Source organism: Verruconis gallopava (assembly GCF_000836295.1).
Source record: "Verruconis gallopava strain CBS 43764 unplaced genomic scaffold supercont1.12, whole genome shotgun sequence".
Lineage (NCBI taxonomy): Eukaryota > Fungi > Ascomycota > Dothideomycetes > Venturiales > Sympoventuriaceae > Verruconis > Verruconis gallopava.
Window position 1 is genome coordinate 589,685 of NW_015622148.1, and position 15,316 is coordinate 605,000.

The 15,316-nt window shown below is 55.6% G+C and overlaps 2 protein-coding genes across 2 annotated transcripts; both read left to right on the forward strand.

The window, feature by feature from the left end:
* Positions 1 to 1,633: 1,633 nt before the first annotated feature.
* On the forward strand, positions 1,634 to 4,379 carry PV09_04410 (arginine-tRNA ligase). The gene is made up of 3 exons (XM_016357751.1): positions 1,634 to 2,183; positions 2,238 to 3,472; positions 3,546 to 4,379. The coding sequence occupies exons 1-3, from the start codon at positions 1,692 to 1,694 to the stop codon at positions 3,964 to 3,966; spliced, it is 2,148 nt and encodes a 715-aa protein (XP_016214543.1). The 5' UTR covers positions 1,634 to 1,691; the 3' UTR covers positions 3,967 to 4,379.
* Positions 4,380 to 9,944: 5,565 nt separating this feature from the next.
* On the forward strand, positions 9,945 to 14,637 carry PV09_04411 (uncharacterized protein). Its single transcript, XM_016357752.1, has one exon. It carries the CDS (start codon positions 11,025 to 11,027, stop codon positions 13,791 to 13,793), a length of 2,769 nt encoding a protein of 922 aa, XP_016214544.1. The 5' UTR covers positions 9,945 to 11,024; the 3' UTR covers positions 13,794 to 14,637.
* Positions 14,638 to 15,316: the final 679 nt, after the last annotated feature.

The following is a 15,316-nucleotide window of genomic DNA, read 5'->3' on the forward strand; positions in this document are numbered from 1 at the left end:
AGGAAAGAAAGAAAGAAGGAAGGAAGGAAGGAACAAAATTGGAATAAATGGATAGGGGAAAAAGCAGAATTTTGAAAATGATATTTCTAATTGCGACCATACAAATTTGGTTCCAAAGCTCTGAAGTGCTCTAGACCCTCTTTCTCCATCTAGACAAGGGCTCACGAAGGCTTCATCTTTGCTACGCCAGTTTCCCCTTGCTATATTCTGTCGCGACTTTGATTCAATTGTATAGAACACCAAACCTCCCGTATAGATGAGGGTGTTGACTGTTCTATTTGAAGGGATGGGAACGAAAGTTCGATGTGAACGGACTGCTTCAGCGACGAGGGCGAACCAAAATTAGACGCCACGAGTGATTATGACCTCATCAACCTGATAAGATCTAATGGACTCGTAGAGGTGATACCTGAGGTAGATTCCTCGTTGCTAGCCCAAGCACTAAATTGAGGACAAAGCATAGACGAGTTTATTTTGGATTAAGCAAGCTTGGCTGATTGCAGTGACATAAGTACATCATGTAACCTCCATTCTCCTTTTGTTCGGCTCGAATTGTGACGTGCTGCTGGACGAAATTTCTAATCAGCACTCTGGTGATTGTCCAAAGCGGATTTTAGCTTACCTGCTTGACGGTGACTTCTATTGTCACCTGGCGCAATCTCACATCCATCTCACCTACGCTGCACAACGTAGCAACAGTCATATGGAAGACCGCAAGTGGCCGCCAGGAGTGGCATCATGTCTACCAACAAATGTTGAATCTGTCTAGTCGGCATTCAATTTTTTTTTTATCCAAGTCTTTCAGAAATCAAACTTTCGAACTTGAAGCATTTGGACGAGGTTCTGCTTTGCTTTCTCTGTCTATACATTCCTATCTCCTTGTTTGTCTCTCACGTTGGTCCGACATTTTCAGTTCATCGTATGAGAGGAAAAGCGAATATTTGATCTGCTCGTACTAAGACTTTGAATACTATTCATCCTTAGATTAGATGGAAGAACGAGAAGAAGCTGGCAAAGTTCCGGGTGTCAAGCATGAACACTCGCTTGCGCAGCTGGTACAAAAAACAGGAAATTGAAATGCAAGTCAAAGCCTTGCCAAACTCCTGTGACTGGTTGCGCTCATGTGGAAAGGTGGATCCAATGCCGAATGGTGGCTCAATGCTGTGACAACCCTCGCCTTGTCCCGTGTTCCGCTACATTTGTCGTGCTCAAGGTAGCATTAGGCACATTTTGTCTGAACTTACCGGGACACTATCGCGCAAAAACAAGGAATGGCTAGAGAGATTAGCAGGTAATAATTCGACTCGAAGAAAACCAAAATATTAAAAAACGATACATAGGTTAGGTTGTAGCGACGCAGGCGAAGCCTGTAGCAGGTATAAAATTCTATCGTAAGTCGCTGCTCGACCTGTAGAATCATCAGCGAAATATCAGGCTTCAGGAGATCCACAACGCAATTGAAGGGCTAGTCAGACTGCGCACGGGTTAGGTGAGAAGCGTCATTCAAGAGCGGAATGGATCTGGAAGCAAAATGAGTAATTGCACGTTGTAAGGCTGAGGAGGCATGCCAGATCACGTGCAAGCCACCATCCATCTCCGAGGCCGCATTCATTTCTCATGTCAACTGGCAGCAATCGACAGCAAAGGCAAAGGAATTTCGCGTGACCATTGATCCACATCGATTCTCTTGCATGCGCGCGACATTCTCTGCAAGGTTCGCGCATACATTCGCTTCGTCACGCCTGCCGGTTCAGGTTGCTCGGTCTCCTTTGACTCACCAGAGCTTTAAGAATTTTCAGACTAAATTGCGCCGCCTTACTGGTACCACACCAGCTTCAGGTCGAAATTTACCACGCCGAACAAACCAGCTGTCGTCCATCATGGACAACAAAGAGCTGTCTCACACGCAGTCGCTCGACGAACTGTCAGCGACATTAAAGAAAATTGGCCTGAATGAGGTTCCCAAGGAGCCAAACACATACCCAGAAGTGAATCCGGTCGATATTTATCGCTCACATATCACGGAGCTCCTAGCACCACTCGCCGGTGTGGACAAGAAGATTGTATATCAGGCACTGCAGTACACGAACACGTTAGACAAGGGCGACTTGGTTTTGCCCGTTCCCGCACTTCGCATCAAGGGCAAGAAACCCGACGAATTGGCGAATGAGTTGGCCGGCCAGGCATGCCTACTTGATACAGAGCTGTGCGATAAATGAACGCTGACCGTCCCTCAGTTCCCTCCGTCACCTCTTGTTGAACCGCCAACGACCGACAAAGCCTACATCAAGTTCGTCTACAAGCCCGAGCCGCTTCAGAACATCGTGCTGCCCTCGATACTGAAGAACGGCCCGTCCTTTGGCTTCAACACGAAGCTTGGTCTTCGCGATCCATCGGACCCGTCCAGGGGACGAAAGAAGATCATCGTGGAGTTTTCGTCGCCGAACATTGCAAAGGAATTTCACTTTGGCCATTTGCGGAGTACAATTATTGGCGGGTTTATTTCAAATCTGTACCAAGCGGCAGGATGGGACGTCGTCAGGATGAACTACCTTGGTGACTGGGGAAAGCAGTACGGTATTCTTGCCCTTGGATTTGTGACATATGGAAGCGAGGAGGAGCTGGTTGCGAACCCCATCGGTCACCTGTTCGATGTGTACGTGAAAATCAGCAAGATTCAAGGCGAGGAGAAGAAGAAGATGGAAGAATTGAAGAAAGAAATCGCCGAACTTCAAAGCAAGAACGCGGATGCCACCGAACAAATGGCGGCTCTAGAGAAACTTCAGAGCGAAGGCGTAGACGAGCGAGCACGGAAATACTTCAAGCGGATGGAAGATGGCGATGAGGAGGTGCTGGGACTGTGGAAGCGTTTTAGGGCGCTTAGCGTGGAAAGGTACATGGCTACGTATAAACGCCTCAACATCGAGTTCGACGACTACTCGGGCGAATCCACCGTGAAGGAGTCGTCTATGGAGGAAGCAGCTCGCATCATGGCGGAGAAGAACATCTCTGAAGACTCCGACGGCTCTGTCATCGTTGACTTCTCAAAACTCGGAGCGAAGAAGTTGGGCAAGGCGGTGGTCAAGAAAAAGGACGGCACCAGTCTGTACCTCACCCGTGATATCGGAGCGATCAAGGAGAGGTACGACAAGTACAAGTTTGACAAGATGATTTACGTCGTCGCCATGCAGCAGGATTTGCACCTGCAACAGCTGTTCAAGATCGTGGAGGCTATGGGCCTGAAGGAGATCTCAGACAAGTGCGTTCATATCAACTTCGGTATGGTGTTGGGTATGAGCACCCGCAAAGGCACCGTCAAATTTTTGAACGACATTCTCAACGACGTGGGCGACTATATGCACGAGGTCATGAAGAAGAATGAGGACAAGTACAAGCAGGTCGAGGATCCAGTGAAAACTGCCGACACGTTGGGTATCTCAGCCGTCATGGTGCAGGACATGACCGGAAAGCGGTGAGTCTGTTATTTTTTTTTTTTGGCCTCGTTCTCTCTGCTTCATCGTTGAAGGGTAGCTAATCAGGACTAGCATTAACAACTACGAATACAATCGCGATCAAATGACGTCGTTCGAGGGCGACACTGGTCCTTATCTCCAGTATGCACATGCCCGTCTCTCCTCCATCATCCGCAAAGTGGGGATCCCATCGGCCGAGCTTCTCACCGCGGACCTGTCCCTGCTTAAGGAGAGACATGCTATCGACCTGACTCGAACCCTGGTGCAGTGGCCAGATATTTTCCTAATGACAGTAAAGACACACGAGCCTGTGACGGTGTTGACGTATCTGTTCAAGATGACCCATGCGGTGAGCTCGAGTTACGATCACCTGCAAGTGGTGGGAAGTGAGCCGGAACTGCAAAAGGCCCGCATGGCACTTTACGTAGCCGCAAGGCAGGTGCTGCAAAACGGCATGAAGTTGCTGGGCCTGACACCGCTGGAGAGGATGTGAGTAGAGCGATAGAGGGAGATAAGAGATAGGGGTTGATTATAGATGCCAAGAAATCATGGGAAATGCGGGCGGGATCGCATAGACAATGGCGCATGGGAAAGGAGAGGATGAACATGACCATTTTGAGATACTCCACACATTACGACGGCGACGTATATATCGCCATCGGCGACCAGACCTGCAGAAAAGTTCCCTCTTTTTGTGTCCACCTTGAGTTTTGGCCAAAACGAGATTCGACTCTATGCGTGCCCTTTTTCTTCCCTTTTGCCCCCCCTTCTACGTCTCCCTCTTCCACTTTTACTACTTCTACTGCTATTACCATTCCTTCTACCCGCCGCGGCTCTTCGCCCCCACCCCCTCCGTCCTCATCCGCGAAGAATTGCCTCGCGTCCCGAAATAACACGAGAGCCTCGTCTGATATCCCCCCCCCCCCCCCCTTTTTTTTTTCCTTCGGGAGCACCCGCCACCTCTTCCCCCCAGAGGCGCGAACGAGGGATAGAGAAAACCGCGGCGCTTCTCTTTTTATTAATTCCACCTCGGGAGATCTCGGTGGTGCCATCTCTCCCTGGAGGGTATGGGGAAGGTTTGAAAGCAGCCCTTCCTCCTACCTTGCCCCCCCCCCCCCCCCCAGCTCCTAGGCATCTTTCTTTCCGTATCATTTCTCTCGCTCTCAGTCGCCATCAGGACGACCGGGCCGGTGCGGCTCGCGGCTCGCGGCCTTCCCCCCCCCCCCCCCCCTTTTTTTTTTTAGGGGGGAACCAGTGTCTGCTTCCATGAGACGGCTTGGGGCGCTCGGATTCGCTCGAGCGTGGAAACGAAGGGTGACGAAGGAAGCAAGGAGTGCGTGGAAAGGAAATAGAAGATGAGAGAAAGAGGAAAGGGAAAGTTTTGTGAGTCTGAACTGGCTGGCTACGGGGACTGGCGGCGGCATCGAGACAAGGGACGGTAGGGGAGCACATTTCTTTTGTCCTTTCTTGCACAGACGCGCAGGCGGTGGTTTCATCAAAGCAAGAAGGCATATATGACGTGTGCTACTCTCTCGCACCATATGGCACGTTTTGATTTGAGGTTTTCGGGCGGGTGTCAGAAGGCGGCCTGTCCCTCCTCAGGCCAACCGTCTCCCCGGCGGTCCGCGCTTTTTTTTTTTTTTTTTTTTTTTTTTTTTTTTTTTTTTTTTTCTAAGGAAGAGGAGTGACGTTTTGGCTCCGACGATGACGAAGTAGACGACGGACAAGGGGACGCTGCTTTGTGTCTGTGACGCACATGAGGTCGCTGACTTCGCAAGGGAGGATGGGATTTGGGGAATCGGGAATGTTGTTCAACGGCGGCACGTCGGGAGGACCAGTCGTGCTGGCCTGAAACGTCGGTGCCAGAACACGTCCGCGGCCAGTGCTCGTCAACGTCACCGACGTGTCAACTCACCTCGCGCAAGAGGGGCGGCTGCATCACAGTTCCGCCCTGGAAAGTGACGTGGTCTCTTTCTACAATTGACTTTTTGCTCTTTTTTTTTTTACTCCATCCCTTCCTGTTGCCGTGGCCTTGGTGCAGTGGGTGTTGTGGGGTCTATGTACTTGTAACCAGCTCTGCGTGGCGCACACGTCCCAACGTCTCACCACCAAGCGACGAATCGGGCAAAAGACGATGGCCTGGATCTCGGGACGACATCTGTTCCATACCTGAACGGGGCGGGGAAGGGCAGGGCGGCAACCACGGGGTACACGAGAAAGACACTGGTGGTGGATTCATTGCTTGGCCGGCTAAAGGCAAGGCGAAGATGGGGGGGCGGCTTGGGTGGAGGCGTGCGGTAAAGACGACGACAAGTGGCGGCTGAACAGCCGGAACAGCAGGAGTAGCATCATCATCATCATCAGCAGCAGCAGCAGCAGCAACAGCAACAGCATTAGCACTGTCATGACCGGACCAACACGTTGGATGACGGATGTGGATGGCCTGGGGCGCAGAGCTCCATCGCAGCCCTCGTCATCCCCACCTTTTCCAAAACACGACCAACGATCCAGGACGCCAAAGGGGCGGTGGATCCATCGTCGATTTCCCGCGTCGCGGAAAGGTGGCGTTACGGTCGTCCTGTGCAGTTGACAGCATGCAGTGGTGTCGGCGGTGACAGCAGCAGGAGGCGTAGCAGTGTTGGTGCAGCAGAGGTTGGCGGATGCTCTCCTGGCGTCTTTTGAGCCATAGAGTAAGGTAAAGACTCCGCACAGCCCGTCGCGAACGCCAAAACGGAGAGGCAAAAGCGGGTGTCGTTCCGCGCGGACCGGCCCGCTGACGGGAACCCCCCCCCTTTCCCCTCACCTTTCGAGCCAGCCCGCGCAAAAGGACTCAAGAGACGACAGCCGCCGAGGACCTTTCTCCGTGACAGAGGGGGGAACAGGTGGAGAACCCAATCCTGAGCTAAGCTTGGGAGCATGGTATTTTGCGCGCCGGCATTACTTGGCGATTGTGCTGGAGAGCCTTTTCCTGCGCGTCGAAGTGCCGACACGCAGACGCAGGACGCCGTCTGTCGGTCCTGGCAAGGCGTTTTGGTCAGTACGACTGAAGGATGATTGGCCAACAGCTTTGGCCATGGACGGATGTCTGGCCCGCCGTCATTGGAGCACGTTGGTCAACGTCGGTCGGCGGTGAGGACGATGACGCGGGCAGGAGGGGTCCGCCTTTTGAGTCCTTTGATGCTGGAAAGGCCAGCATCCCAAAGGGGGAGACGAAATGGTGGGCCTCAAATCTCGCCCAAGGCTGCCTCTCCCATTCGACGAGACTCCAGTCTCGTGACAAGCACCTCGGCAGCGCTGCCCGCGCGTGGCTACGCGAGATGTACAGTGGCGATGCTTGCACAACGCACGCAGGATGGATGGATGGCCCGTCCCTGTTCAGCCATTGGTTTCCCGTGAAGATTCGTGTGCTCTTCGAGCGGAAGCGAAGACAAAGTAAGGGGACCAAAGCGAGCTGTGGGAGGGCGAGAAGGCGGACAAGTAGCCGTTTCGACAAGGGATACAGGGAGGATCGAAATAAAATACAAGCAATTGACTTTGCGTAGGCCTCATGCGGCCCGAGAGGAAAAGAAACAAGTAAAGAAACAAGAGAATGGAATAGAACCTTATTTTTTTTTTCTCTTTTCTTCTCGATTCACCAATGTCGGGCACGTTGGGTAGCAATGTACATTCATATATCCCGACTACGTCGTGGGTACCTGAGCGCGTGTGTCATGACGCCATTGGGCAGCAGCAGGGTCCAGTAGGGAGACTGGGGAGGGAGGAAGAACAGCGAGCGAACCAAAGCGGGAAAAGAAGTGGATGGGAGACGGGCTGTCGAGCTGCAGGTGTGGGAAGCCTTTTTGGATGGCAGAAACCAGAAAAAAATCACCGTAGGGTTTAAGAAAAAAAAAAAAGTCCAACAGGCGGTGAGCTGAGGCCGACAGGTCTGGGACGAGGGGGGGGCCGGCGCGGTCGACTCGCTTCATTTGCAATCCACTCTTTGCCGGGAGGGACGCGGGTGCCGAAAGAGTCACTCGAGCTGACTGGTGCGTTGGGCCAGTGGGCATACGCGCGCGCAGAGGCACTAGTGTCGTAGCCGGCTTTGAAAAGGCTTCATACTGTGATGACGGGACAATCTCACAGAGATCGTCCAGGGCAGAGACGACTGGGCAGGACGGCTTGGGGGGGGAGGGGGGGGGCACATTGTGCAGGCGACGAGGGCGATGGGCGATGAGGCGGAAAGTAAGAGTGGCGATCGTGGATGGGCCAGAGGAGGGGTCGATCTTTGATAGCTGATAGACGGAGGGGCCCACGGTGGTGGTGGTGGTGGTGGAGGAGCGAGACGATTGGCACATGCAGCGGGATGGGATGAGGCACGAGCCAGAGTCGGCCTTTCGTTTCAGCAGGCCGTGTTCCCGCTGCTGCTGCTGCTGCTAGTGATTGACGATGATTGCGCTTCCGCAGCTGTGCCCATCTGTGTACCATCATCACTCGCAGCGCGCAGCATGTGCCTTGCTTTGTGCGCCCTTGCCAAACCAGCGCTGGACACGGGCTCTCTCTCTGTTGCTGGGCAGAGAGGTTTCGCAAGAGCCAAAAAGGGCCGCCACCGTGGTTTATATTTTTTTATTTATTTATTTTAATTTTCGCTCTAATTGAAACGCATTAAGTTTATTCCCTCCCTCGCTCCCCCCCCAAAGCCCCGCTGACAAACACACAAGCGGCCGCTCGCTCGCACGTGCAAGGAAAAGACGACGCTCATGTAGACCGACCCTCGGGCTGCTTGGTCGCTTGCTTTTCGAACGTCCCCCCTTCTCCCGTCCTCGGAGGCCGGACGGCGGCAGATTGCGAAAAATACGAGAAGAATGCTTCAGGACGTGAAGGGATGGTCCTTGGAGGGTTGGGAGCATGGGGTTAAGTTCACAGTACGGCACGAGATATGTTCGATGCGGCAGGGCCGTCTGAACCCGAGGACGGGGGGGCAGGGATGCGAAAGCCCTGTAACTCGATAAGGCTCGACGCACAATGGGGAGCAGGTCGGCTTTGGTCTTGCACCTTCGAAAGATGGGTGGAGGGGGACAGCGCGAGGTATGTGTGGGCGTATGTTTGTGTGTGTGGGTGGTGTGGGTGTGCGTGCGCACATGTGTATGTGCATGTGTGTAGGTGTGCGCGTGTGTATGTCTCGCATGTGTGAGTCTTTTAGGACCCAGCTTTCGCTACGAGAAACGAAGCCGCAAACAGGCGTACGTCCCAAAAGTCCAACGTCGAGACGATGACTCAGGTGCGTCGTGACAGGCTGTATTCGGGGGTTTCTGTTCCACACGCACCGACGCGGCCGGGCGCAAGACATACAATAGCGCAGCGGTGCCAGCGCTGCTCGAAGGCTGCCTTTGGTTCGGCAGAGACAAGAGCGAGCAGAGGACGAATAAGAGAAGGGCATGGCCGCAAGTTCAAGGCCGAGCAAGGCTCACGGCGGCCGCGAGGAGGAGGGAAGGGTGTGCGCGTGCGACGGGGCGAGGAAGGACGTCGCAAGTACAGCGGGAGTCGCATGTACGTCCGCGGTACAACACCAGACCTCGCGGTGTCGACGAGTCTTGTGTCTGTGTCTGCCTGTGTCTGTCTCTCGCCGGTGCATGTGTGTGTGCGCGTGTCGCCGTGATTCTCTCCCTCATCTCGTCTCTCCGTCCTCTTCCTCGTCCTCTGCCACGGCTCTGCTCTGCGCCGCCGTCCGGTGTCTTTCTCTCTCGCGCGCCGCCTCGTGCCCATGCCCGCTTGACCAGGGCATCCTCACCCACACCCCCATCCCTCCCTCTCGGCAACTCGCCGCCTACGGAAGCGTGTGCCATCAGCAGCACAGCAGCAGGCGAGCAGCGCCGCGGATGGAGTATATCATGCCCGTTGCTGCCCAGCCCCGTTTTCAGGCGCTGATGCGAGCGCAGAAATTTCGCGGCGGCGAGTGTTCCCTGCCGTGCCCGCTGTGCCTTTCTTCCCTCCGTCGTTTCTCCCGCCGTGCTTCTGCCTTGCCTGGCTCTGCTTCTCTCCGCGCTGCGACTCGAAGCGGGCGCGCTGTGCTCGAGCACGCTCCGCACACGCACTCGCTCGCGCCCTCGCCGTCGCCGTCGCCGTCGCCCTCGCACGTCCATCCTCGCCTTCCTACACCTCTCCCGAGCTGCGCGCTGTCATAAGGCAGCCCTCGCCTTCCCCTCTGCGCCCACGCCAATCAGGCCCTCCGTCGCTACGGTTAGGCCGCAAGCCATCGTCGTCACCCTCCAACGTACGCTCCACTCGTCCGTCGCCCAAAGGAAAAAAAAATCACACCCAGCCCAAGCCCGGCGTCCCGTCCGCTGCCCTCCCTTCGCGCTCCATCAGTACCTGACAGGCCCACCCGCTCGCCACTCATCCCGAGTCTCTGGTGCCCGGCAACCCGTTTTTTCCCTCGCCTTCACCCTGCCCGCTGCTGGGCCAGCTCTGTCCGGCGCTGAGCCTAACATCCCCCATCGGCTTGCTGCAGCTCTTCCTCGCCAGCACCCAATCCAGGCCGAGCGCCGTGCAGCCAGCACACAGCTTTTCCTAGCTGGCCCTGCTGCCTATGACTGGGCTGTCTTCACCACACTCCTGCGCCAAACCGGTGAGAGCTTTCTCTTACTCGTCCTGGGCCACCACCCAGCGATGAGTCCGTCCTGATCTCGCACGCTCCCAATCACACTTGGACAGTACACTCTCGACCGCTCCGCTCCGGACCACGCCTCTTCTTTGCCTCTGGTCGTTGCCCGCACGGAGGCTCTGCTCCAAGCGAGCCAGCGTCTGACAGGTGTTGGCGTCGGGAGTACCCATCGCCTACCAGAGAACACCGAGACAGGAGAAAAAAAAAATTAACAAGCCCGCCCTGCCGGTCCGTTCGAGTCATCGCCTCCACACGCGACGGACCGGGCGCCTCTTTTTCTCAAAAAGCCCTTCAGCCTTACATCGGCCCTTATTATCGATAGTATCCGCTGCTTACCCTTCACGACCTGATCTCCCATACGCACTCCCCGTCGTCCCGTGCTCCTGCGACGGCACCTGAACCTCACCTTGCCCTCGCCTCGCTCAAGAGGGAGAGGATAAGAGGGAACAGTGAATTAAACAAAGGCGCCCCCGACCTATCGAGCCAAAGAGATTTCCTCATTCCCACTCCCCCGAAAAAAGGGGACGGTTATAAAAATAAAATAAATTAAGAGCCGCCTAAGTCGGCACGTCGCAGCCCGAATCGCTGACGCCCTCCAACGCAAAGGCAAGCATTCCTGCGACGTTTCATAGTGTCGGCCTACGTCTCGTTTCCCGCAACCTTCACGGCCCCATCCTTTTTTATTTTTTGACCGCCACGGCCAGCGCATAACAGGACACAGGACTGCGCACGACAAAACCGTCATCACCATCACCACCACCACCGCCGCCGCCGCCACTACCACCACGAAGCCAATAGAAAACAATAACAACAAGAACCACAAACAAATCGTTCTGGGAGACTGGCGAACGCACCGCTTGCTCCCGGTTCACGCCGACACACTTCGCGCGACTGGCCACAACCAGACGAGCATGGCCAAGGGCCGCAAAGACACAGCGTCCGTCATCGCGTCGTGCGCCGAGTATGACGAGCGGACTGGAGAGGAAGTACAAGAGAGCAGGAAAATCGCAAACGTCGCCGCAAAACGGTCCTCCGGCGCTCTCGTGACACCAACAGCAGGCTCGGACGCCGAACCGGCGCAGAACGCTGACCAGGTGTCCGACTCAGGGTATTCGAGCCGCACACGGGCTACGAGCGCGAGCGCTGACTCTGTTGAAAGCACCAGGGAGAAGGCTCTCGCGCTGCAACAGCTCGCAAACGCCTCGGGCGCTTCCAACGGCGCTCCATCCTCCAGGCAGCAACGCGACGTCGACACGCAGTCCCAACAGTCCGGCAGCACGGCATCGACAAAGACGAAGAAAAAGGTGCAGTGCTCGCAGCCCAATTGCGAGAAGTGCATCGAGGTTCTCAGGAAGGCCGCCGCGCGCAAGGCAAGCCGCAAAGCAAAGGCTGGCGCGAGCGCGGACGCGCCGCCGACGACGTCGCGGACCCGGTCACCTGTCCGGACTGCAACCCCCGCAGCCACTACCGCCGCGTCCGCACGTCCGCCAGAGACCGTCGTCCAGCAGCGCCCACAGCCCCGCCGTCGCGACTCCCAGCAGCAAGGCCCTCGTCCAGCCAGCATGTACGACATGCCAGCCGGCGGCCTGGGCCAACCGCCCATTCAGTCTGCCTACTACGACAGACGAGGCTATCTGCATCAAGGGTACCCGGGAAGGGCGCTCATGGTCATTGACCGCCCGGGGCCCATGGTATCCGCCAGGGGAGGTGCTCGAGGCGGCATGCGCCAGGGCCCCGTTTCGTATGATCCTCAAGCTGCAACGAGGATCAGCGCCCGACGCGTCCTGAAACCGACCGTCATCCAGGCGGAACGGCCAACGTACGACGAAGAGGACAAGATGGCACGCCAACTACGTGCAGCACATAGGGCGCAACAGGCCGCGCAACGAGCGCCGACCCAGGCTGTCGAGGACGAAGACTGCAGCGAGGAAGAATCCGAGGAAGACGAGTACAGCGAGGAGGAAGAAGAAGAAGAAGAAGAACAATCCGAGGAGGAGTACGACAGCCCCGACGAGGAGGAGGCTGACGAGCTCGCCGCTGTTGCGCACTTGCGACAATTGAAGAAGGCCCAGATGGCTTCTACGCACTCTTACAATGAAAGGCAGCAAAGGCGCAAGGAAGCCCACGTCAAGCAAGCGCAGCTTGAGCAGCAAGAACAACTTCGTCGGCTCGAGCAGGAGCGCAAGCAGATGATGGTGGACGCGGCAAGGATGGCACAGATGCCACCTCCACACGTGGCGCCGCCGCCAGATTTGGGACCAGCTCCGATCCTCCCAATAGGCTTGGGGATGGCGGCGGCGGCGCCGCCGCCGCCGATGCCCCCACCGCCACCACCACCACAGTCACTGCCACTACCGCCCAACGGACTGAGCATGCGCAGGGCCCAGCCTCACATCACGTACCCTGACCGTCGCTCTATGGACTTTGATGCGTTCGACGAGCCGCTGCGAGCGACGCTCCGTGCCGTGACACCGGGTCCGTCGGGCAGCTCTGCAAACCGACGACCGTCCCTGGCCTCGAGCGGCGCTACCAAGGCCACGTCGTACTCCAACCCAATCAATCCTCGCGTCACGGTAGAGAGCGCTCGCAGTGGCCGACGCATGTCGTACATGGGCAGCGAGAGGCGCGACCAGCTCGAGAATATGCACGCTGGCTTCCAGGAGGATCAGTCAAGGGAGCTGCGTCGCATCATCGCTGAGACGCTCCAGAACGAGCTGCAGAACTTGAACATTACGCCGACACAGAGCTTCAAGGTCGACATGGCCATGGACGACAAGCTCAGGAACGCGATGAAATATCAGGCCAACACCGACAGCGTCGCACAACACCGGCGCCGCGACACTCTGACCGATCTCTCTAGCGTCCCGCTCACGGCCGATGCGCTTCGCCGCAAGGCTGGCTTGCCCAGCTACACCGGCTCGTCGAGAAGCAAACACTCGTCCGAGGAAGATCCCTCACTGATCTCGGCCGGCCATCGCATAATGGCTGGCTCCGAGGCCGGCGCCGTCACGGTCAACGGGGACGAGATGAAGGTCCGCATCGACACCACTAACGGCTTTGAGATGGAGTTTGATGGCCGTCTTGTCCAGCTCAGGCCCGTCGGCGACGGCACCACTGCCGAGCTCATCGTTGGCGGACGTCGCGAGACGGCTTACGCGTCTACCCGAGGCTCGGCGGCCACCAAGTCCGTTTTGGGACGTCAGCCTTCCCACCGTGAGCGTCGAAACACTCGCGAGGACGACTATTCCGACGACGATCGCACCGAGCGTCGTACCGTCTACGCGCAGGAAGAGCGCGACCGCATCTATGAAGAGGAACGTGAGCGCCGTGCCGCCGTTCGCAAGGAGCGAAAAGAGCGCAAGGAACGCAGGGACCGCAAGGAGCGACGAGAGAGGCGTGAAAAGCAACAGCCGACACCGCATCGTCGAACAGCTCGCTACGAGGTTGAGGGTGACTATGACGATGACGTCGATTCTTACACGTCGGAGTCATACACTTCTGAGGATGAGCGTCGCACGCAACGGCCCGTCCGTCGTCGCCGCGCAAAGACGCAGACCGAAAGGTACGAACGTCGGCACAGTCCGTCTCCACCAAGGCGCCGTCACAAAGATGACGGCAACTACCACTATCCACCTGGGTACGGCAAGCAGGCTGGCTTCAACCCCAGTCCTGCGTTCTGATTCTTCTATCAACTACGACCATCATCACTACCACCACAACCACTCCTCCCGCCCCCAAGCGACTACGATCATGACCACAACCACAAACCGATAGTATCCAGAATCCCTGATCACATACCCATCCGCACACACCATTGACGCAAGGCGGTGATGATAAGACGACGATTATGTGCATGATGTTACGAGAGCGAAGAGAGCATCCTGAGCGTTGATTTTGATTTTTTTTGGTCCCCGAATTCCTCCCGAAAAAGCCGTTTTCCCTCTCTCCATGTAAAGCCAGCAAGGTTGGAACCTCAAAAAGACTTTTGGAACTCACGTCGCTTGCATGTCGACGAAGAAGAGAAAATGCTTCCATACCACACCTTCCCTCCCCCCCCCTTTTTTCACCCTGTTTTCCGCTTTGGATTGACTGCGTATCTTTTGTCTTCTAAAGCCGACACACTTTTTGTTCCAATTCGTTTGCAACACCAGATTTCGGGTTGCTGTTGTACCAGGTTTTCTCCTTTCTACCACTTACCGATGCAGGCCGACAGGCCAGACGTCGTGTCATTTATGTCGATGTTGTCTCTCGTACGAGCGTCTGTACAATGCGCCGTAGCAGCACCAGCAAGTTGAGCTTGCTGCGTGCATTTTGCTTCGCGCATTAGTTTTTTCGGCTTGGAGGTTTATTTTTTGTTTACCCTTGCTTCTCCTTTTTTTTTTGCAGGCAGCTGCTCAGGCCGCGTTTGATGCCCCCCTTTCTGTAGATACCCCCCATCCCCACCTTGAGCCCGTTTTGGTTCATATTAAAGAGAAAGAGTTGGAAGTTACCCGCTTTCCGGTCACGTCACTCAAATATACCCACCCCCCGCCCCCTCCTCCTCCTCCTCCTTCCCACCGCAAAAGCATCACATACTCAAAAGTTTGCATCTGCATTGTCGAAAAAGAGAAGGGTTCCTTTTTTTCGCTAATGAAAAGCATGTCACGGGTTGCATACGTCCACATCATGTTTCGATGCACGGGATTTTTCTTTTTCCCTTTTGATAGTGGGCAACGGAAAAAAAAAAGTTTGTCATCTTTCTGCGCCCTGCGAAGGGGCCTGCACCGTTTCGATCAACTTTTTTTTGGGGAGAAAAAAAAAACAAGGGAAACAAAAGGGAAGAAAGATCCTGTGTATTGGTAGGGCGACTTTGTATCAACCGGTTCCTTTTTATTTTTTGTTTACTTGCAGAAGCAGACAGATACCCCCCCCCCCCCCCCTTAGCCCTTCCCCATGCACACAACACACGCACACTACATGCCAAGCAGACAGATATTAGGAATTGGAATGGGCGCGAGCCTGACAGCTGATTTCTCTCTACAAAATCACAATCATTGTTCTTCACAGAGCCTGTCTCGTGGTGCACACTTTTCTAGCTTGTGTTGGCTTTGCTTAAAATCTTGTCGTCTTTACAATATTTGTTCCTGTCGTGAGCGTCCGTTTTCTTCCCATTCTCCTCGCGTGAATGTGCCGACGACGTGGCTTTGGATGATGATGATGAGCT